At 39.6% G+C, this 22,483-nt stretch overlaps 13 protein-coding genes across 13 annotated transcripts; 8 read left to right on the top strand and 5 right to left on the bottom strand. All coding sequences in view use genetic code 12, as the record gives it.

The window, feature by feature from the left end:
* Positions 1-372: 372 nt before the first annotated feature.
* Positions 373-2,394, top strand: CPAR2_201430 (uncharacterized protein; the record flags this gene model as incomplete). Its single annotated transcript, XM_036808988.1, has 1 exon — positions 373-2,394. The coding sequence occupies one exon, from the start codon at positions 373-375 to the stop codon at positions 2,392-2,394; it is 2,022 nt and encodes a 673-aa protein (XP_036665671.1).
* A 361-nt stretch (positions 2,395-2,755) lies between these two features.
* Positions 2,756-4,813, bottom strand: KIS2 (Kis2p; the record flags this gene model as incomplete). Its single annotated transcript, XM_036808987.1, has 1 exon — positions 2,756-4,813. The coding sequence occupies one exon, from the start codon at positions 4,811-4,813 to the stop codon at positions 2,756-2,758; it is 2,058 nt and encodes a 685-aa protein (XP_036665670.1).
* Positions 4,814-7,179: 2,366 nt separating this feature from the next.
* On the top strand, positions 7,180-8,037 carry RVS162 (Rvs162p; the record flags this gene model as incomplete). The annotated part of the gene is made up of 1 exon (XM_036808986.1): positions 7,180-8,037. One exon carries the CDS (start codon positions 7,180-7,182, stop codon positions 8,035-8,037), a length of 858 nt encoding a protein of 285 aa, XP_036665669.1.
* An 855-nt stretch (positions 8,038-8,892) lies between these two features.
* Positions 8,893-11,400, top strand: CPAR2_201400 (uncharacterized protein; the record flags this gene model as incomplete). Its single annotated transcript, XM_036808985.1, has 1 exon — positions 8,893-11,400. The coding sequence occupies one exon, from the start codon at positions 8,893-8,895 to the stop codon at positions 11,398-11,400; it is 2,508 nt and encodes an 835-aa protein (XP_036665668.1).
* Positions 11,401-11,440: 40 nt separating this feature from the next.
* CPAR2_201390 (uncharacterized protein) lies at positions 11,441-12,790 on the bottom strand (the record flags this gene model as incomplete). The annotated part of the gene is made up of 1 exon (XM_036808984.1): positions 11,441-12,790. One exon carries the CDS (start codon positions 12,788-12,790, stop codon positions 11,441-11,443), a length of 1,350 nt encoding a protein of 449 aa, XP_036665667.1.
* A 55-nt stretch (positions 12,791-12,845) lies between these two features.
* On the top strand, positions 12,846-13,781 carry CPAR2_201380 (protein-transporting protein; the record flags this gene model as incomplete). Its single annotated transcript, XM_036808983.1, has 1 exon — positions 12,846-13,781. The coding sequence occupies one exon, from the start codon at positions 12,846-12,848 to the stop codon at positions 13,779-13,781; it is 936 nt and encodes a 311-aa protein (XP_036665666.1).
* An 82-nt stretch (positions 13,782-13,863) lies between these two features.
* CPAR2_201370 (uncharacterized protein) lies at positions 13,864-14,811 on the bottom strand (the record flags this gene model as incomplete). The annotated part of the gene is made up of 1 exon (XM_036808982.1): positions 13,864-14,811. One exon carries the CDS (start codon positions 14,809-14,811, stop codon positions 13,864-13,866), a length of 948 nt encoding a protein of 315 aa, XP_036665665.1.
* Positions 14,812-15,381: 570 nt separating this feature from the next.
* Positions 15,382-18,021, top strand: RPG1A (translation initiation factor eIF3 subunit a; the record flags this gene model as incomplete). The annotated part of the gene is made up of 1 exon (XM_036808981.1): positions 15,382-18,021. One exon carries the CDS (start codon positions 15,382-15,384, stop codon positions 18,019-18,021), a length of 2,640 nt encoding a protein of 879 aa, XP_036665664.1.
* Positions 18,022-18,119: 98 nt separating this feature from the next.
* On the top strand, positions 18,120-19,055 carry RBK1 (putative ribokinase; the record flags this gene model as incomplete). Its single annotated transcript, XM_036808980.1, has 1 exon — positions 18,120-19,055. The coding sequence occupies one exon, from the start codon at positions 18,120-18,122 to the stop codon at positions 19,053-19,055; it is 936 nt and encodes a 311-aa protein (XP_036665663.1).
* Positions 19,056-19,078: 23 nt separating this feature from the next.
* On the bottom strand, positions 19,079-20,065 carry FEN1 (fatty acid elongase; the record flags this gene model as incomplete). Its single annotated transcript, XM_036808979.1, has 1 exon — positions 19,079-20,065. The coding sequence occupies one exon, from the start codon at positions 20,063-20,065 to the stop codon at positions 19,079-19,081; it is 987 nt and encodes a 328-aa protein (XP_036665662.1).
* A 150-nt stretch (positions 20,066-20,215) lies between these two features.
* On the top strand, positions 20,216-20,566 carry CPAR2_201330 (uncharacterized protein; the record flags this gene model as incomplete). The annotated part of the gene is made up of 1 exon (XM_036808977.1): positions 20,216-20,566. One exon carries the CDS (start codon positions 20,216-20,218, stop codon positions 20,564-20,566), a length of 351 nt encoding a protein of 116 aa, XP_036665661.1.
* Positions 20,557-21,240, top strand: CPAR2_201320 (2,5-diamino-6-(ribosylamino)-4(3H)-pyrimidinone 5'-phosphate reductase; the record flags this gene model as incomplete). The annotated part of the gene is made up of 1 exon (XM_036808976.1): positions 20,557-21,240. The coding sequence occupies one exon, from the start codon at positions 20,557-20,559 to the stop codon at positions 21,238-21,240; it is 684 nt and encodes a 227-aa protein (XP_036665660.1).
* On the bottom strand, positions 21,220-21,916 carry CPAR2_201310 (DNA-directed RNA polymerase core subunit; the record flags this gene model as incomplete). The annotated part of the gene is made up of 2 exons (XM_036808975.1): positions 21,220-21,789; positions 21,842-21,916. The coding sequence occupies 2 exons, from the start codon at positions 21,914-21,916 to the stop codon at positions 21,220-21,222; spliced, it is 645 nt and encodes a 214-aa protein (XP_036665659.1).
* Between the last annotated feature and the right edge of the window lie 567 nt (positions 21,917-22,483).

Genomic DNA, 22,483 nt, shown 5'->3' with positions numbered 1-22,483 from the left:
AAACACACACATATATAAATATATCGATCTTTTCTTTAATCCATCACTCCCTAAGTGCCAGAAAGAAGCAGTCTAGTTAATCAATTAAATACAAGACCATAGTCAATAGTTACTGCTTTTGAAGAAAGGGTGGGTAAGCTTCATTATATTGAGTGGTTTTTTTTTTTTAGTTTAAATCTAGCCGCTGAAGGACAGAAGTAATTCACTCAAATCCGACTTACCTAACACCACGACATCTACTATCACACATCTAGAATCAAATCAAACACCATTTACTCATCTTACTTTCTCACTTTGTCAGCATCTTTTTCAACCTGAGACGGTGGATGAAGTCACCCCCTAATTGAGTAGAGAGTTCTTTGATTTAACACAATGAGTCTGTCACAAACCTCAGACCAGCGTCCAGTATCAACAGACAACCAGATTGATCGAACAAATACAACAACCAATCAAGAGACTAGTTTTGGTGAATCATTGGCCAGTTTACTAGATGATCCCAACATCATATCAATTCATAATGTTTCCAACAACGACGATGCTTTCAATTGTATTGGTGCTGAGGATGTAGTACAGACGCACTTGAATTATGAACAGGATCCTTTTACAAGAATTGAGGCATTGTACAATCAATTGACTTATTCCTTAGGTCAAGCAAGTTACGGCAAAGAATATGACTATCATGAACGACACTATTCAGTTTCATCTTCATCTACTTTACCACCATTAGCACCATCAGCAACAACAGCAACAGTATCAGCACCACCTCGTTCAACTTCATTGAGCACAGTTGCAACTAGTATTTCCTTGGCAGCCAGTTTGATTCCAAATAGCACTAACTCGCAGGAAAAAAAACTAGCTCAAATGCTTCCACCATTGATGAGTGATTGCCAGTTCACACAATCTCAATTGCACGAGATCGAGTTGTATCAACTAGGTTCAGAAAAGGCAAATTTCTTGAATCCACTTCTTGTAAACAAAGCTGTTACACCATATTTCAAAGATACTCACAATGATGTGAGCTCCAAAACTGCTGACAACCAAGCTACATGTACTGGTTTAGAAAATTTTTGCTCTAAATTTTGCTATCCAACAAATTTCGCAACCATTGCTAGCTCACCCCTTTTTGCGAAAAACTTTGTGTTAAACTCCAACTCGGAAACTTTGACTGACAAAAGACAAAATGCTCTAAAGGGAGAGATTTACGATGATGACACTGTACATTTACAATTGTTGCCCAGTAATAATGGGTTTCCATATTATCTGAGAAGTAATTCTTCCAAGTTGGATGAGTTAAGAGAGTCGTTGAATATACCACCAAGTTACGTATTGCCTAGTTCTCAGTTGGTTCATGAATATAATGACGAAAATGAAGAGGACGGTAACCATCATTACGACTCAGTAATTTCAAACAGTTCAATTAGCTATGCTGCAATTGCACCATTGAGAAGAAATGACACTGATGAGACGCCGACTCCACTGAGATACCACAATCAAGCAAACACGATCCCTTCTTCGCCAATTATCAAAATCGGGCGCTCCCAACAAGCGTCAACCATGAGTCAAATGAGGAGTTCTACTAGCGATGCTTCTACGGATACACCACCTTTTGCGCACGTCCCTAAACACAATGTACACAATATGGTATTCCCAATAATTTTCACATTTTTTGAGCGTAAACAAGATTTTATGAGTTATGTCCAGCAATTTATCGAAAAAGAGTCCGTGACGGTCCAACCTCCCCCTTCAACTAGACCCACTAGCTACGTCAAACGAGCACCTAGATGTCACTCCCCCAAAAGTTCCGAGATTTATGACATTGGCCCCAAAATCCTTCCTGTCCCATTTTCAAAGGACTATATTGACTTGAAAAACACTCGATTCAAGCCGTTATCGGAATTGAAACAGATGGCCCATTACCAACTACCACCAAATGAATCGTGCAACTACGTGGTGGATAAAACTAAGAAAAAGGGCAATCATTGTCCCAATCGGCCTGCAAGTGCTGACCTCGGTGCATTTAGATTACAGCCACCACCACTCAATACCCTTGGCGAAGCGAAAAACGACCGGTATTATTCCCGACTCAATATCTATGAGTTGTCAAAGATACTCGAATTGGATCAGTTTAGTATTGACTTGACCAAATTTATCGAAGGTGTCATTTTGGAAATTTTTGGCAATTACTGTGATTTTAAATTGGGATTACAAACTTGGATTAGAGATACTGATAAGGAGAAACGCAAGTCCTTGATTCAACAGTTGTATTCCTATACTTCGATTTTTTATCCTGAGCTTGATCAGTTTAAATTGGAGGTTATTATTAGGAGGGGGAGCTATAGTATGATGCAAACGAGATTAAGGAGGGAACGGAGGTTGCAAAGGGGAAAAAAGTGAGGGTAGGTGTGTCATTGCTGTGTTGTTACATGTTGTGCTATCATATGTTTTCCTAATTAGATTATGAGTTTACGAGTTTATGAGTTGATGAGTTGGTGAGTTGATGAATTGATGAATTGATGAGTTGATGAGTTGATGAGTATAATTTTATGAGCTGATGAGCTGGCGAGCTTGTGGGTCTATGAGTATATGCTGTATTTTAATGTTTTAGTTTTGTCGTTGCAAAAAAGAGCATCTCATCTCTTTTGTAGCTCTTTGATATCTCTCAATTTACATTTCTTTTTGTAGCCTATACAAATTTGCTATACCAAAACTCAACATGTACATAATGAATAGTGAAAATCTGTCTCTTGTCCACAGCTCATGTATCAGCTGGTGAATGCATAATTTGTGTGACAAATTTACCCAGATACCTAGTAATACAAGCAACAGTCAAAACTTCATTCTTGATCGATGTCGTCATTAAATGGTTCAAAATGACATGGTTTGGTATTGACAAATGATATGCCTCTTTATTCGAAGCATAGTATGAGCTATCTGCTCGACGCAAAGGTGGTCTCTTGTGACTATAGCTAGGTGAACTAGATCCCAACCCACCGCCACCATGAGGAAGAGGGGGTTGTTGTGTAGATGACGATGAAGGCGATGGAATCAAATTCGATGATGAGTTTCCTGAATGTTGTGAAATCTTGTTCAAGAGGACATTGTTTAAATGAGGAGGTAATTGTGGTGGTTCCGGTAATTCATAATCAGCAGGTTTTGACTTAAAGTAATCGTAATTGACAAACATTTCAGGAATCTCGTTTGAGTATTGAAGTTTCTTATCTGGTTTGATAAATGAATTTGATTTGGAAAGCTCGTATGGAATAAATTGTTCTGAATTGGAATGGTTGCGAGAGCTGGGACGTGAATGATTATGATGATGATCTTGATATTGTGCGTATGGATAGTTTTCCAGGTGTTGTTGTTGTTCTTGCTTAGCTTGTAGTTCAGCGTCTCCTTCATCCACCATGTTATCATTCACATCTTCAACAAATTCCAAATGTTCAAATTGTGAACTCGATTCTTTCGACATCTTGTGTAGCAAGTCATTAGCCTTTTCTTGGATTTTCTCAACTTCATACTTTCCAGCCAAACGAGGGGTTGAGTTCAAAGGCAGATGATGGTCTTGTCGTTGGTGTTGGTGGTGCTGTTGCTGCTGCTGGGTTTTGCTGTACGTCGCACCTGCATCTTCATCTTCATTAGATATAATATTAGCATCATAATCCGTACTAGCACCAACATGATTGGCTTGATGCAACGAGTGGTTGAACAAGTGCGTGTCATCAATAACTTCAAACCAGTTGAAAAAGATACCCTCTTGATCAGTTGCTGTGGGGAGTTGGTCACTTACCCTATACTCGTTGTTGATAATGTACAACAATTTATGTACACCCAAGGGAAGGTTTATTGTGGTGACATATTCTCCAGGGTGATTCACCAGTGGTGATAACTTGATGACATCCCTCCAATTGGAAAAGGACCCAATGATAGAAATCTTGTTGATCTGCTCCTTGTTTGTGTTGACCCACTTGATCTCAATTGGAATCAAAATGTTTTCACGATGATTATTGCTTTTTGACTGCTTGGCACGACTTTGTGACTGCATGTGCTGATTGTTGTTTATGTACAGCTTATTGTGGTGATGCTGATTGGTTTGTGTATGGGTTTGTTGTTCGAGGTTTGGTGATGGCGAATGAGCATTTCTTGCCACTGAAGCTGCTGATAACATTCTTGTTGCTCTTGGGGGTTGTGGTTGTTGTTGTACTTGTTGTTGTTGCAGTTGTTGGGAAGAGTCGGATTCTTCTTGGTCCAGGGACTGCTGTTGTTGTGAGTGATTGGTAATTTTTGTAAAATCCACTTTGGACAAGTCTGGAGTTGGAGTTTGAGATAGTTGATGTTCATACTCCTGAATATCATCTGAATCTTGAGTAAATGGTTCATCCAATTCCATATTATCACTTGATTGCGAGCTTCCGCCTTTGGGCCGGTTAGTACCAAAAAAGGGGTTGTCAGGCAAGATATTTCTTGCTAATGATGTCGACTCTTCAACTAATCCATCGTTCAATTCATTAAATTCATCCTCGATTAAATCATTCGAGAATTGGTTGTAATTGAGCAGTTGCTCGCTGGTTGGGACATTTGACAGCAGTTGAGTGGCACTGGTGGTGGTGGTTAACCCAGACTCTGGTTGCTTAACTACTTGATGTAATATCAAATCACTAAATTCTTCATCCAATGAGTTATTGTTGGTGTTGCTTGCCGATGATTTTCTCACCTGATCTTGTTGCGACGCCGCCGACTTCCTTGTTGTTGGTCTTGGACGATTCAAAGATGGTCGGTTTCCAATCTGGCCATTTGTAGATGCGTTGTTTCCCATAGTGAAGGATTGGATAGTAGGGGGGTTGTTATCAGTAGCCTGTTTAGAAGAAATGAAATCGAGTAATATAACACGTTCGAGATTGTGTATGTAATTCAGCTTCAGGGAGTGTGTTTTGAGTTTGAATGCTTTTTATAAATATGAATGTTTATAGGATAAAATGGACGAGTCAGTGTAAAAAAGTGTCGATTTGTCAATGGAGTTTTCGTAGTTTTCAAATTGTTTTTTTTTTTTTTATTTTTTTCTTTGGGATTTTTGGGGTTTTGCTCATTTTTTTAATTGTCCTTTCTGGGGGGGGGGGGGACGGGGAAGAGAAGGTGGTTTGAAAAGAAATGAGAGATCTCCATTGTTATTGTCACTACTTTCCTCGATCAAGTAAAAAAGAAGTTGATTATGATGAGAATAAAGTCAATGTGAAGGAAGCAATAGGTGGATTGCTAGATCTTATATTACGAATGGATAGTACAACCTCTATATGATGTAATAAGATCAAGATTGTTTTACTACGACTTTCGTGGTGTTAAAGCTTCTCGTGTTTGCTCTTTAGCAAAGTATTATGGGCAACTTGTTATAGTGGATGTGTCTAGAAGTAGATGAATTGTGAGTCGTCAAAATCATTTCTACAAAAGAATGTGTGTGGCTAGAGCATAACTCATAACCTTCTTACCCGTAGGTCAACTTTTACTTCTCTGCAATTCGAAATGTTGATGGATGATAGTTGTATAACCCTGTGACGGTACAACTAATAGGGTCCTCTTTTGGGCCCCTTCTTGTCGCCACTCTCGAATGTGGGTTTGTTCCGGCCCAACTCCGTTTGTCTCTTTGTATTAATTTTTTATTTTTGTTTGTATTGTCTCAATCCCCTCCCCACCCTTTGTTGTGCTCTCTCTCTCTCCCTCTTTCGACAACAATAACAACAATAATAAAAACAATAAAGGACAAAAAAGGATGAGCAGCAATTATAGCACAAAAGAGCTTGTGCAATCTATTCACACCACAAGCTGTCATAGGATTACTTTTTGCAAGCAACTTTCCTCGAAGTCTTATTGTTGAAAAAGTGCAGAGATCTGCCATGTTGATGAGTCGTATACTTTGTGGAAAGCTCTAAGAGGGATGAGACTTGCATTTGATGAATGCCCCGAAGAAAGAAGAATGGGTTATCTAGTCATAACAAAGGGCTTTGTAACTCATTCGCTACCATTTGATGTTGAATACTCTTTTGGGTTAAATTATACAACTATGTATAAGAAACAATAGAGCTTAATATACAAAGTATAAACACAAAAGTGAGTAGCGCAAGCAAAAATTGCTATTAGTTAGTTTCAGTTGCTATTGCGCATTGCACTAGGTAAAGAGAAGTCTACGCAGCAAAGAGCTTCCAAACTCTACCCACTCTGCTCCACCATTTCGTAAAAGTTGAGCTCTCCACTACGATGTGATGAAGAAAGTATAATATTCTCGACAAACGTTTGTTTCGATCGCATACAAAAGTAAGCGTAATAGTGGTTTGTGCGATTAGTCGTAATAGGCATTGTTCGTAACCTTTCCCTTCGTCTTCATTTTTCAATGTTTGTGTTATTAATCATCCCATCTATATATAGAATAGCTTTTAAATTGAGTATGACGCAAGCCAAGCATTTAATAAAACAGAATCAACAACACAATGGACCAGAAACGTGTTGGAGTCGAAGTGGGAATAACCTTTGGTACGTTGGATACACTAGTGTTGCTAGTTTACGAACTGATCATTTTTATTCATCATATGATCTACGCAAGCGCATTTTAACTGTGAGAACGGTGAGTTCCTTGCTGCTGGGCTATACGTTCAACGCGGTCTAGTCCGGAGCATCCATTGATTGGCATTTCTGTCGTCAGTGACCTACTATCGACCTCCACCTATTCTATGACGTCAGATCAAACGATTGAAATGGAAAAAGCTTATTAAGCGAGACAATCACCCATAGGGATGCTCCATGCCAGAGACTAGATTTAAGCAAGAGCAAGCTTTATTGCCCCGCATTCAGGTTGCCTTCGAGAGCGTTGAGTCACGACTAATCTGTTCTCAATCCACAACGTTTCGGTTAAAAATATCTTATCTGAATCAAGCGCTACCGTTTTAATATTTTATCTCCGAGTGACTTCTGGAACTTTTCGGGAAAAAATAAAAAAAAGTGAGAAACAAATTTTGTTTTCGGTATGCTTGATTTGATACATCATTGATACACAATTGAAACAGCCCGAGCAAGACAAGCTGTAGCACACTCCGCTTTCTCCATAAACCAACTGGTCACTGCAGTTTCATCAAAAGATTTCCATCCTTCTTACTATTACCCTGTCAGAACTTCAATCAATCAGCTTTGCAAATCATGTCGTGGTTAGGTTTGAAAAAGGCGATCAATCGTGCTGGTACCCAGGTTATGCTTAAAGCAGGGCAAATTGAACAAACTGTGGATAAAGAGTTTGAATATGAAGAGAAACGATTTAGAGTCATGGAATCAAGCCTGATTGCATTACAAAAGAAGCTACGATCATATTTGGAGAGCTTGAAAATGTTGACCAAATCACAACTAAACATTGCTGAATTGTTAGACTCCTTTTATGGCCAGGAATCACATATACCCCATGAATTTGAAAATCGTATAAATGGACAAGAGATGGAGTTGTTCAAAAACTTGTCGGGAGAATATTTCCACACTTTGAAACAATTAAACACTCAAGTGATTAGTGATTTGGAACATCCATATAATCAAACTGTACTCAATCCGATAGCAAGGTTTAATTCGTATTATGTTGAAGTCAATGAAGCTATCAAGAAAAGACACCACAAGCTACTCGATTACGATGCCATGAGGAACAAGTTGAAGAAGTTGATGGATACACCACAGACAGAGTATAGTAATTATGAGACCAAATTTCGAGAAGTGAGTGATGAATTGGTGGAAGTTGAGACCAAATATGGTGAAATTAATCAAAAACTTAAAGATGAACTACCGAAATTGGTAAATATGAGGATCGCGTTCTTCGATCCTAGTTTTGAAAGTTTTGTCAAGATCCAATTGCGATTTTTCAATGAAAATTATCAGCAGTTGCACAAATTGCAGCAGAAATTGGATGCAAAGACTAAACAGGATTATGCCGAGGGGAAATTAGATGACAAGATTGATGATGTTTTGTCAAAGATGAGAGCTTTGGATATAACTGGGAAGGATAATCATATAGGCTAAACATAACTATGTTTTCCGAAATACTTGCTATTGAGAAATATATGAAGGCTTTTGGGGATTACAGATGTAGATTCATTTCTCTACTGTCACCAGGCCTAGCAAAAAAAATTAGTTTACTAAGCAAACGAAAAAGAGATTGCTGCAATAAAAAATAACTTGGTGCGGGGATAGGTGAATCCCTTTGAGAGTAAACTTGACCTACCGAAAACTGTTTGCCAGACTTTTTTTTTTTTTTTTTTTCATAGTCCTTGGTCCGCTATTGTTTCCAAATGATATTAACCGAGTCCTGTGATCTCAGGGGGGAAAAGGACGTGATTGTGACAAAAAGGGGATTTTGTGGCATCTCGTTTAATTCGGCCGAGAGTTGAATCGGGAGCTTGAACCGGGCCACCACGGGTGGGGTGAAACCAAGCAGCCTGTAAAGACCGCAAAAAGTGACGGTTGGTCATGCGCATCGATGACTCATACTTTGTAGACTTAGACACTTTCTTTGGGTCATTTGAATTAGAACCTCATCCACATTCTCCCTCAAGTCGTCTATTCTTTCACAAGACATATCATCTGGTAAGACAAAAACTCAAAAAAAAAAAAAAATATTTCTTTTTTGGGTCGCACACGCTTTTAGGCACACACAATAACAAACTATTTTTTTACTTCTTTTTTTGTTGTGAGAGAGACTGAGAGACTGAGATATCAAAATCTGCACTGATATGCAAGATTTTGATCATTAACAGAATCATTCATTCCATCATCGTCATCATCATCATCACTGTTGCTTTTTTGGTCTACACTCATCAACAGACCTTATCTTTGTTTCCTTTTGCATTTCCTTGCATTTAGCATCAATATATTGCTATGTTCAACTTCAAGCAGTTCACCAGGAATGGACACCACGGCCATGATCTGCATGCAATACAACCCATTTTCAAAGACTCTTATTGGCAATGGTACATCGAAAGCTATCTCAGGAATGATAGAGAAACTACTATCAAGCATACACCCTATGTCATCACCAAATTTACAGAAAAATCATCCGAAGTTGTCAAGATACGACAGTTTTTCGAAGAAAAGCAATTGCCAGGACCTGGTGTTTTAGAGATTATCGCTATACTTAAATCACCACTAACAGGAGGTGATGTAAACAAAACATTTTATATACTTCGCATGTTTCAATTGAGCACTGAAGGATGGTTTCTTACCAATTCAAGAATTGACAAATTGGGCAACAAATTGTCTTTTGTTGGTGCAGAAAATTGGGACAATGTCTTGTGCTATATGGATGCATTATTGTTTGCCATGTTTGCCAATTTGGATAGCTTTGAGCCAATTTTATTTATACCTAATCAAGATGAACCTTTGGTTGCACAATTATCGGCATTGTTGAGAGTTTATGTGTCGTTATTACGTCTGGGGTACCTAATTACTACTGACCTCACAGCACGCATATGTGAAGGGTTAATGAAACTAGGTTTCGATGAAGCTCTCAGCCACAAGCAACAAGACTCGGCTGCCTTGTTTGAGTTTTTAACTGAAGTATTGAATATGCCTTTGTTGACATTCAAGGTTGATATCAAGCATGGAGGCAAATTCAACAAAAAGGACGATCAAAAGCTTTCAAAAGAAAGAATATTGTTTGTAAGTATACCTGATGAGGACGAGGAAGTAAAGAAGGAGCCATCAAACGAATCTGACTCAGATATTCTCACTCAATCCATTTCGAGTTTAAATCTGAGCGGGTCGGAGATGGATGAATCGATATTATTGGAGGAGTGTTTGGAACACTACTTTAATAATTCAATCAGTGTCAAGCGTGAGTTGGAAAGACGTGCATCGTTATCCAACGTCCCCTCCGCCGCTTTCAACAATATACCTGAAGATTCACCTATTGAAGTCACACGACATGATTCAAGCAAACATTATGTTGAAGAAGTAGAAGACATTGATGAAAAAATCAAGTTAAGAGACAGGTCGGATAGCACCAAAACTGATGGAGTTAGAATTACTGCCAGGACAAGATCTTCTACTTTGTCCATTTGGTCTACAAATGATAATGAGAGGCGTGACTCTAAAAAACCAAACGAAGTCAATCTCCCAGCATGGATGTTTTTACGATTATTACCCTTTTACACTGATGACAATATATTGACAGATAATTTGGAAAGCACAGCCAAGTCGTCTAGGGATTTTGCCAATAGAAGACCAATATTACCAATATGCTTGAAACGGTACCATTTAAATACTGGTGATTCGGCAGGTACGAAATCACACAAGCGTATAATTATCCCGCCCTTTATTGATCTTCCTGACTTTGTTGCTGATGATATTGATGGACCAGTTTCGTCATTTAGGTTGATACTTGAAAGTGCTATATGTCATCGAGGTAAAGCAATAGAGCTGGGACATTTTGTCGCGGCAGTGAGGAAAAACATTGATGTGATCAACCAAACTGAAGACGAAGCGTATGAGTCTAGATGGTTTTTATATGATGATATGAAAAAAAGTCTGAGAGTGGTGGAGAAAACATTTAAGGAGATTTTTGCTACCGAATGGCCATACATGTTATTTTACCGATTGGTTTCCGCAAATGAGACTAGTGCTGTCTCGTCAATGAAGAGTGATATTGTACCCCAGAACGGAAGCAAAGCGAAATATTGGCATGAACAACTGAAACCAGCAGCGAATCAGGGGCCAGTTCTATCGCCCATTCTATCTTCAAATGGCAGCGAAGTGAGTGATCCACCAGAGAAGCAAACATTAAACAACCCTAAACTTAGAGCATCGTCAACTTCAGTGGTATCATCGATCCCGCCTGATGCTCCCGATTACACCGATATTCGTAATCGGTACTTTTGGTTTATCCCAGATGAGAATAAAAATTATTACAAGGAAGAAGTAATGGTGTTGGATGGAACTTCGTCGGTTAACTTTAGCCCTCAATTTAGACGCAATAGTCAATGGAGTGTCAATTCAAATATCAGTAACATCCTTCTAGCTAAATCCTCACTGGGTCATCTACCAGAAAAAAGTGATCCATTGCTACCAGCCAATCCTACTTCCGAAGCCAAATCCAACTCATTGGAAATCCCTCGTGATGAGAAGCAAGCACCCAAATTGGAAAAAAGTAGCACAGGGTCCATTTGGAGAAGGAAAAAAAGTCCCAGAGTTAAAGCAGAATCCGTTGAGCCAGTTGAAGAAGAACAACAAATCCCAAAATTGGACGAGCCAAAGCAAACTTTCCCGCAAACTTTACGCAACAAAGACAACAGCACAACCGTAATATCACAAAACCACAGTCATGGGTTACTACATAGATCTAAACATCGAAGAGATGCATACAAGAAAGAAAAGTGTATAATTACATAGATTTTCTTTTTGATAGATTTTATTTTTTTGCATTGAATTCTCAATCGCAGTAGTATATATCGCCACTATTGCCCGCTATGGCAACTTTACTCGTCTCTAATGGATGAAAAGTGATGCACTTGATTGGTAAGGTGCTCAATTTCAACTTGTTTACAATTTTTTTACTTTGCCAATCCCAAAACACTGCATATCCTCGTGCATCACCACTCATTAGAATTTTTCCATCAGGCGAAAATCCAATTTCTATTCCATAACCAGCACTCTGGTGACCCTTGAAGAGTTTATTCTTGTTCCATTTGTATTTGCGTGTTGAGTGTATCACTTTGACGCAATTGTCCATGCTTTGCAAAGCAATGTAGTTTGCCTTTGGATGTTTTTTGATTGATGGGGTTGAAAATTGTGATGGATCCGAAATGACTTTTATGGGAATATTGATTTGCCAATGCCACACACGTACTGATTTGTCATCGGATGTGGATATAAACGTTTCTTTGTCCACTAGTATATCATTTATGGCACCAATGTGGTGGTCGTACGTTTGTATTGGGTTATGAATAGCTGCTAAATCATAGTGTTCAATCTTGTGGTTCAGTAAACCAACCACAAACTCGGACTCAATGTTGGGGTTGAACCGGACTACATTGGGGATTGAAGACATTTCAAATGTCTTTATTACTTCGCCAGTTTCCGTATTCCACAATCTAATGATTTTGTCAAACCCACAACTGAGAAACTTGTCACCAGTGGAGTTGAATGAAATGTCCTTTACCGCTAGCTTGTGACCCTTATAAATGCGCAACAACTCTAAAGCGTCGCGAATAGCCCATAATTTGATAGTCGCATCGTTCCCACAGGATAGGAGTAAATGTCCAGAATGGGGGAAGAATTGTAATTTGTTGACACCCTTGGGATGGGCTTTGGTGAATGTGTGGATCACCAGTTTTGGCACAAAGCATTCTTGATCGCCGGGTATTTTCTTTGTAAGCTCACTGGGGATATGCATAAACGATCTGCCTTGGTAATCACGTTTATTTGATCCAACAAATTCCGAACTTGGTGGGAACTTTTCCAGCTCTGTGTTCTCTTCTTCTTCTTCTTCTTCTTCCTTGAGTATTTGAGCTGGTTCGGGTTTATGCACTTGCTCTTCTTCTGAATGAATCGGCGCCCATGGGTCGCCCCCATTTCGTTTGCGTCGTAGCTTCAACTCTTTTGCTTTTGCTTTAGCTTCTTTGAGCTTGCTCTGTTGAGAATTGGCGTCAAAAGCTGCTGGATCGTACAGGATCTTTTGAAAAGTGTTTGTCAGAGTCTTTTGTCTCTTGTGATTAATGGCATTTTCCTCTTGAGATTCTATCTCCTCTTCTGAACTTGAGTACCCTTGAACTAGCGACATCGCTTTAATGATCATCGCAGATTTCAAAACCGTTAAAAAAAAAAAAAAAGAGGAAATGGCTCATCAATTCATTTCTTTATTTCCATCACCAATGAGCAAGAGACAAATAGAATCGGATTCTGATATAGATGTCAGTTCCACTGATGATTCAGATAACGAAACAGATCAGCAACAAAATGACGGTGATGTTGACATGCAAGAGACTGTCAATGTCGACTTTGATTTCTTTGATTTGAATCCCGATGTTGATTTCCATGCCATCAAAAACTTTTTACGTCAATTGTTTGGTGACGATCATGCCGAATTTGATACCAGTGGGATTTCCGACTTGATATTGACTAAAAATACAGTTGGAACTACAATCAAAACTGAAGGTCAAGAAAGTGACCCCTATGCGCTCTTGAGTGTTTTCAGTATTTCCAATAACTTTACCGTGCCCAGTGTAAAGCAATTAATTGATTATGTGTTGAGTCAAACAAAGAATAAACTAGAATTTAACGTCACTTTAAAGAAGTTGTTGCAGCCAACAACTGAAAGCTCACCAAGAGTTGGTTTAATTGTGAGTGAAAGATTGATCAATATGCCCATAGAAGTGGTTCCACCAATGTACAAGATGCTACTGGAAGAAATGCAAAAAGCTGATGATGCCGATGAACGCTTCAATTTCGATTATTACTTGATAATATCAAAAGTATATCAATTGGTTGATGCTGTGGAGAAGGACGATGAAGGCAAGGGTAAAAAGAGGAAAACAGGTGATGAGAAACCACCAGTTGAGTTTGACTATTTTCATCTAGAAGATCAGATCCTAGAAGCAAATGCAACTTACAAAGGAATCTTTGATTACAAAAACAAGAACCAACAAGAGACAGACTCAAGGAGGGTGTTTACTGATTACGGCATTGATCCGAAATTGAGCATCATATTGATAAATAGAGATAATTTGGCCAAATCGGTGAAGGAAATGGAAGGACAATTCCCGGCACCTTAAAAAAAAAGCTGAGTGATCTGCAAAATATACAAAGCATTTTTGTATTTAAAAATAATTCAATTGCTATACATCTAGATTTCGTTTAAACACCATCGTCTGGACGTTGTTGTTCACGTTCAACATTGCTACCCTTGTCTTTCAAACTGTCGTAACCCTTGGCATTCTTTTTAACCTCTTGCTTGGCTTGATGGTGTTTGACATTATCAGCAGCACTATCAACGGTTTCCTTGGTCTTGTTGGCCAATTCTTCTCCCTTTTCAACCCCGTCAGCAAGCGCATTTCCGGTCTTCTTGTTGACAGTATCAGCTGCTTCTTTGGTTGAGTCGGCAAGTTTTTCTCCAGCCTCTACACCATCAGCAAGGACTTGGCCGGTCTTTTTATTAACAGTATCAGCAGCAGATTTGGCCTTGTCAGCAAGATCATTTGGATTGATATTCTTTTGAGCAGTATCAATACCATCAGCAAGGACTTGACCAGTCTTTTTATTGACGGCATCGGCAGCAGATTTGGCTTTGTCTGCAAGATCATTTGGATTGAGTGTTTTTTGAGCGGTATCGATACCTTCAGCCAATACCTCACCAGTCTTTTTGTTGATAGTCTCGGCTGCTGACTTGACAGTCTCTGTGGCACTTTCAAGAGTAGATTGAGCGCCATCTTTTGCACTTTCGGCATTTGTTTTTGCTGCATCTTTTGCATCCGCATAATTAGATTTGGCAGATTGCTTTGCGTCTTCGAAATTTGATTTTGCAGCATCCTTTGCATCTTCGAAGTTTGATTTGGCAGTCTCCTTTGCTTCCTGTGCAGCATCCTGAGCATCATCCAACTTACTAGCAGCTTTTCTGCCACCATCTAAATTTACGTCTTGAGCCTTGTTTTCCAATTCCCCTTCCTTGCGCTTCTTCTCCTCTAAACCTTTCTTTCCGAACACAGCTTGAGTAGCGGCATCAACAATACCATAGTTTCTCGAGATGACCACTGGTCTGTAAGCAATTGCTGGTCTAATAGATCTTAACACAGATTGACGAAGCATTTTTAATTGAGAAGATATATAGAAAGGAAGTTCGAAGAGTGGTTGGGGGGAAGGTTACTCTCCTTTATATATTGTTCAAAGTTACACAAAAATTGGTTGCTGCTCACGCGGATAGCAATAAAACACTTTTGTGGCGAAGGTCTTTAGCAACGACTTGGACTTGGAGAAGAGCTGGCACCAAAAGCCCGAGGATTGTAGGACACAGTGGTAACCGTGAGCAATGAGGAAGGCTAACTCATTAATGTAGTTCGTTGTGTTAGAATATCGTAAGAACGCAACTGCTTAGTAAAAGCAGTTTAGTATGAAAAGGTTCTCCTCGACCTGTTTACTTCGAGATCTTTACTTCTAACGGGCATCTCGGGAGAAGACTCACATTCATTGTTGAGTTCTTTTCGTCCAAACCTTTGGTCTGACACGAAAAGACAGGTTTTTGGCACCACTTCCAATCTTTGACGATGTTTTTGATAATCCCACACGACTTCATTCTCGTTTATTCTTCTTGATCTGAAAATTTTTCAAAGAGAATTGTAGTGTGCTGATAACAGCCAAATTCACGCTTTCCACCAAAACATGCCACCAGCTCACAAGAGTCACAATTTCCGTCCGGAAAATGTCTTGAAACGTGCCGAAGATTTGATTGCCGTTGGGCAAAAGGAGGCCGCTTTGGACACTTTGTATGAGCTCATTACCTCGAGAAGAATTCGTTACTTGCAGGTCGAGGACTTGGAGCCAATTGCTAGCTTGCTTATTGAGTTGGCTGTTGAGTTGAGAAAAGGAAAATTAGCCAAAGATGCTTTGCATCAGTATAAGAAGAACATTCAAATGAGTGAACATGGTTTGGAGTCGGTTCAGACTATTGTGCGTAAGTTCATTTCTTTAGCCGAAGCAAAATTAGACGAAGCTCAGGCTAAGGCTGATGTTAAAATTGATCAAGAAGAGACCGCCGAAGATGATTTGGAAACAGCTCAGACCCCTGAATCTATTTTGTTGAGCGCTGTCTCAAACACTGATACTGCTGATCGTACTGAAAGAGAGTTGGTTACTCCATGGTTGAGATTCTTGTGGGAAGCTTTTAGAGCCTGTTTGGATATCTTGAGAAACAATTCAAAGTTGGAGGTTACTTATTCTGCCATTGTCAACCAAGCATTCAAGTTTTGCTTGAACTTTAAAAGAAAGGCAGAGTTTAGAAGATTATGTGAATTATTGAGAGTTCATATGCAAACTGTTACTACTCAGGTCAAAACGTCCTCGAACAATGCCATTGATTTGTCCGATTCAGACACTGTTCAACGTTACTTGGAGCAAAGATTTTCTCAATTGAATATTGCAGTCAAATTGGAATTATGGCAGGAATCATTTAGATCAGTTGATGATGTGCACAGTTTGATTACAGCTTCGAAAAAGTCACCAAAGCCAACCATGATGACTAACTACTATGAAAACCTTGCCAGGATTTTTGCTGTTTCGGACAATACATTGTTCCATGCCGCTGCCTGGAACAAGTTTTTCAACTTGTATTCTCAATCACCAAAAGCCACCGATGAAGAGTTGAAGAGATATGCCTCGATCTTGGTGTTGTCTACATTGGCCATTTCTCAAAATGCGATCCAAGACGCTGACGATCATAAAGCAAAGAATTCAAAATTGTCTTCATTGTTAAATTTGACTCAAGTACCAACTAGAGACGGTTTGATTAGATCTATCGTTCAAAGAGGTATCATTAAATACGTTGATGGCCCAGTTAAGCAATTGTTTGACTTGTTGGAGAAAGACGATTTCCAACCATTGTCGGTAAAGAAGGAGGTTGTTGAGATTTTCAAATCCATCGAATCTGATGACGATTTTAAGAGATATATCCCAACATTGACCGAGGTGATTTTGATCAGGATCTTTCAGCAAGTTTCTCAAGTCTACGACACTGTGAAGTTGGACTTTTTGGTTTTTTTGGGTGTTTTTGAAGGATTGCAATATTCTTTATCGGAATTGGAAGTCGAGGAGTTGATTGTCAATGCCGTTAAGGATGATTTGCTTACCTTGATTATCGACGATGAAGCTGGTGTTGTTTCCTTTAGAGCTAGTCCATTTGAAGATGTAACCAATGCATCCACTCGCAAGTTGCAAATTTCGCCAGCGGAAATTATCCGGACACAAATTAGCAAATTGGCTGCCACTGTTGCTGAATCAGTTCAAATTATTGATCCTGAGTTTGAAAATCGTCGTAAGCAAGCTCAAGAAGCTGCATTGCACCATGCGATGACTGATTTGGTTCGCGAGCAACAAGCTCTTGCCGACCGCTCCAAGATCATTGAGGAGCGCAAGATAGCTGCCGAAAAACGTAGACGTGAAGAGGAGGAGATACAAGCTAGATTGAAACAAGAAAGAATTGCTGCTGAGCAGAAAGCCGAACAGGAGAGATTGGTTCAAGAACAAGAGCGTAAGAAGTTGGAGAAATTGCAGAAAGAACGTGACATGATTCAAGAAAATGAAAAGAGGAAGCTTGCTGAGGAAATCAATGCAAAGGGTATCATTAAAGTTGATATGAACAACTTGAAGGACTTGGACGCATCTAAGTTGAAGATGATGCAAGTTGAACAATTGAACAAGGATAGAAAGGAGTTGGAAGAGAAGTTGAAAGTCACATTCAAGAAAGCCGATTACTTGGAGAGAGCATATAGAAAATATGAATTGAAGTTGTTGGACACTGAAGCTGAAAAGCAAAGATCATTGGAGATTGAAAATTACGAAGTTGCCAAGAATGCCAAAATTGCCAAAGCAAAGAAGGAGTTTGATAATTCTGTTGCGTTGAGGGAACGTTTCCAACGTATGTTACCAGATTACACTTCCTTTAAGGCTGAGCTTGATGCAAAGAATGCTGCCAAATTGGAGAAGTTGAAGCAAGAAGCTCACGAAAAGTTTGAAAAGGCCAAGCAAGAGAGAATTGAAAAAGTCAAGAGACAACGTATTGAGGAGTTAAAGATTAGAAAGGAGAGGGAGCGTAAAGCCCAAGCTGAAGAGGCTGCAAGAAAAGCTCAAGCTGCTGAACATGCCAAATTAAAGGAAGAATTGAGAAAGCAAAGAGAAAAGGATGAAGAGTTGCAGAGAAGAAGGGACGAAATGGCAGCCAAAGCTGCTGCTGAGGAGGCTAAGCCAGCTGCACCTTTGACATTTGCACAAAGGATGAAGTTGAAAAGAGAGGGAAAGTTGGCATAGACTAAGAAACAGAGAAAAAAAAAATGCACCAAAATTAAAAATGTATGTTTTTTTAGTGTGTAAAATTTAGAATTAGCATTTACTTCGATCTCTTCATAATGCAAAAGCCGACAATTACAGTTATTGGATCTCTCAATTATGACTTGGTCACATTCACCAATAAGGTGCCAGAAGGTGGTGAGACCTACCAAGCCAATTCATTTGAGACTCACATGGGTGGCAAAGGATTGAATGAAGCAATTGCCGTGGCAAGATTATCGCCAGAAGGTAAAGTCAACACCAGAATGGTTGGCAGGGTGGGCACAGATCAATTTGGAGACAGTTTGAAGCAGTGCCTTGTCGATGCTGGAGTCGATGTGTCCAATGTGAAAGCAATTGATGGGTCGTCAGGAGTGGCGGTAATTATTGTTGAGGAGAATGGAGAGAATAGGATACTTATTACCCCAGGGGCAAATGGAAAATTGTCATTATCTGATGAGGAATACGCATCCATCTTCAAATACGATGCATTTGTCGTGTTGCAGAATGAGTATCCCGATACTGCCAAGAGCATAACTTGGTTAAAGACACACAAACCAGAGATCAATATTGCATACAATCCATCACCATACAAACCAAAGTTGATTACCCATGAGATACTATCAAAGATTGATCTCTTAATTGTTAATGAGGGTGAAGCAAAAGACGTTGCAAAGCATCTCTTGGGTGGGTCCACAGCCCAGTTTGACACTTTGGCGGTGGAGCTTCAAAAGCTTTTGCACCAAGGGAATATCAAAACCGTTGTCATCACCATGGGAAGCAAGGGAAGCATCTTCTACAATGGTGAAGCAGACCCCACATTTGTCCCATCCAAAAAGATTCAATCTGTAGTTGACACAACCGGTGCTGGTGACACTTTTTTCGGGGCGGTTGTATCCAATCTAGCATTAGGAAACAACCTTGAACAGGCGGTTAATTTTGCAACTACAGCCAGCAGTTTAGCAATTCAGAAAAAGGGAGCCGCTGAGAGTATACCATTTTATAAAGATGTCTAAGTCTATCTAATTTTAGCTTTGTTCTACTTTCTTGAACGTACCTTTTCTTCTGGAACGGGAGTAGCTTCTCTACCAGTAACATAAACGTATTCATTCACTTGAGCAGCAACACCACCGTGCACAGCCTTGACAATTCTGCTCTTTTTTGACGATTTTCTTCTGTAAACATCAATGTAAAAAGCAATGAATAAAACCAAGTACGATGACAATATAGCACATCCGGAGTAAGCAGAGTATAAATTACCAGCACAATCCCCACAAACTGGAAGAATGTTTGTATAATTTGGCAAAAAGTGAAGCACAAGTTTTTGATAGGTGGCAAAATAGACAAACCCTAAATCAAGAATAAATTGAATGATTTGAAAACGGGTTACCCACTCCTTCCACCAAACCCTGATACCTCTAGCAGCAAGAAAATAATACCAGTACATGACAACATGCACACCCAAGTTTAGCGAAATTGGAACCCATGAGATAGAGGTGTCACCAATCAATTGAGTGTAACAAAGTAAAGCAGTAGCACCATGATGGTATGTGTGCAAAAATGTCAATTTCTTTTGCTTCACCACCAAAAACACCGTGTCAATAAATTCAGCAAACTTGGTCAAGTAATTTAAGTAATACAAGCAGACTAACTCCTGTGTCCATGCCTTTGGTGAACAAATGGCATAAAATAATCCATGGTGGTAAATCATTGGCACCAACTGTTCAACCATTAAAGTCAACAATGTCAAAGACAATGTAGTCAAGAACAAGTTGTGGATTTGGAATAGTCCATTTAGCACAAATGGCTTAATGTGAAGCTTTTTGAATAAATAGTTTCCACCGAAAATGACAATATAGTAGCTTGCGATGGACAACAACACTGGGTGCAACGTTGAAAGTGGCAATTCTCCTTGTACGAAACGAAACTCAGAAGGGATAAACTTGCCCCCGGTTGCAGTAGATACCAACTCATTAAAAATGGGCCATAATTTGACACCAAATGGTGTATCCCAGGTAAAAGCCATAATCTCTGAAGTGTAAACAAAAAGAAGAAGGTCAAGACGCTAAATTTTTTTTTTTTCTGTTTTTTTCGAAAGAAATAGGAATTTATTACGCGTGAGAGAGGGGAAAGTGGTTCTGCATATGAAATTTACTTGACATCTCTCTTCGCCCCCATGTCAGAGTCATCGTCTGAGTCATCATCATCATCATCATCCTCAGAGGACGAGATTGCGAAACCAGTGTATATCAAGAAGCAAAAGGGTGAGAGTGGGAGTGAGAGTGAAAATACTTCCCGGCAAGTATTGCTTTCCCAGTTGGAGCTGAAGGAAATAAAAGAGACAACTGAGGACGAGTATGACGTAGATGATACCGACGACTTAGATCCCCAATTGGAGTATGACAATTGGAAACAACGTGAAAAGCAAAGGTTCCTCCGTGATCAGCAAATCCTAAGAGAAGCCGAAATGGAGAAGAAATCGAAGGAAAAAAAATCAGAAAAACCCTTTCCCACCAAATGTCATTAATACCGTTGCCTGAATCACTTGTACCGTTTCTAGAGCCATATCTTCCCCGTCCAATTGATGGGAGGCCATTTGTTACGCTTACGTATGCACAGTCGCTCGACTCGAGAATTGCTGCTCAGCCCGGCGTGCAAACAAAATTGTCTCATTTGGAAACCAAAACGATGACGCATTACCTTCGATCAAAACATGATGCGATTCTAGTTGGTGTGGGTACTGTTTTAGCCGATGATCCAAAATTGAATTGTCGATATGGTGGTGCAAAGATTAGGCCGGTTGTGGTGGATCCTCATGGCAAGTGGGACTACAATAACTCAACGTTAAAAAAAATTTGCGACGCCGACAAAGGGTTGCCTCCATATATTCTTGTTGATGAACTGGTGGAAAAAGAAGGCGTGACAAAGTTGCCCCTTCTGGGAGACAATTGGGAGATTATTTTTGCAAAATTGTATGAGTTGGGAATCAAATCGGTCATGGTCGAAGGCGGAGCTCGTGTGATTAATGACTTACTTGGAAAGACTGTTGACAGTGTTATTGTCACTATCGCGCCGGTCTTTTTAGGACAACAAGGTGTCCAAGTCGCTCCATCTACTGGGGTTGGTCTTACAGATGTGTCTTGGTGGACCGGTGTTCAAGATAGCGTGCTTTGTGCCAGATTACAAACAGATTCTATATGATGCATAACGTCCAGAGGTTTCTGACCTTCTAATGATTTTCACCACTTCACCTCTTTTCAACCCAAGGTAACGAGCAACTGGGTCTTCTCTTTGGATTCGCGGCAACTGCGACTCTTTTAACCTATATCTCTCTAACAATTCCTTCTTTTCGTCTCTACTCAACTTGATATGCTTTGGCACCAATTCATGATGAGTTATATTTACAATCAAATCATTCTCTTGGAAAGTCTCGATTGTTGCTGGCTGTACCGTGGGGATCAACTTGTTTGCACTAGGAGTTATTCCATTTTGATAAATGAATATACCAACACTGAAATTCTTTTCACTTATATGTATACAGAAATTTCTCATTGTTTTGATACCAACACTGGCTTCATCGCAAAATTCAACCCAAAGTGAACCCATGTCGGGGAATTTATCCAATTGTTCAGCAGTAGGTGTTGCTTGAAAGCACATGAGCTTACGCTGTGGCTCTCCCATAGTGTTGCAAACCTTAGCTCGAAATTGTTCCAACGTCATGTCAAGCTCCTCTTGGGAGATGTAGTATCCCTTGATATGCGTTAGTATTAGAGCTTCAAAAAACATCTCCATTGGTACATACTCTATCCTTGACCATTTCTTTCACGGTCTTGTATGTCCTAAACAAGCGCGAGATGGCTCTATCATTGTCGTCCATTGTAGTGGGTGTGGCTAGTGGGTGGTTAAGGTTGGACTTGTGGTTGATGGTTTGTCTTTGCTGGTGATGTGATGAAAAAAAAAAAAAGATAAAAATGTTCAAGAAGGTCGTGTGGATGACAAGAATGGCATCACTATAGCAAATACTGACAAAGGTTATGGTTTTGACCATTTGGCAACATGTGGTCTGGTGAGACCTTACACGGGTCAAGAGGAACTTATAATAAAGAGTGGAAATATGAGTATTTACTCTGTGCTATTAATACTTCACTTCCTCGAGCACATCTATGGCGGCTCAAAAAATCGTTCAAACAAATGTCGTCATTTATCAACCGATAATGAGCCCAGCTTGCAAAACCAAATGCACATACCTTGACAGTTGCACCCCCCCCAGACTATCTATAAGACTACCGAGTAGTAGGACAGATCCCTTGATTCTTCTATCTCATTGTGTATTACTCTCCTTTCGTAAACTGACTCTTTTTTCGTAATAAGTTCGGTAATGTGTCGCAAAAATTTCAATAAGGAAAATCTTCTTGAGAATCGGACTTGATTTTCGAGACTTGGA

The sequence above is a fragment of the Candida parapsilosis genome, contig 005809, assembly GCF_000182765.1.
Source record: "Candida parapsilosis strain CDC317 annotated contig 005809".
NCBI lineage: Eukaryota > Fungi > Ascomycota > Pichiomycetes > Serinales > Debaryomycetaceae > Lodderomyces > Lodderomyces parapsilosis.
The sequence above is the reverse complement of the archived record's forward strand: the minus strand, read 5'-3'. Positions and strand labels throughout refer to the sequence as shown.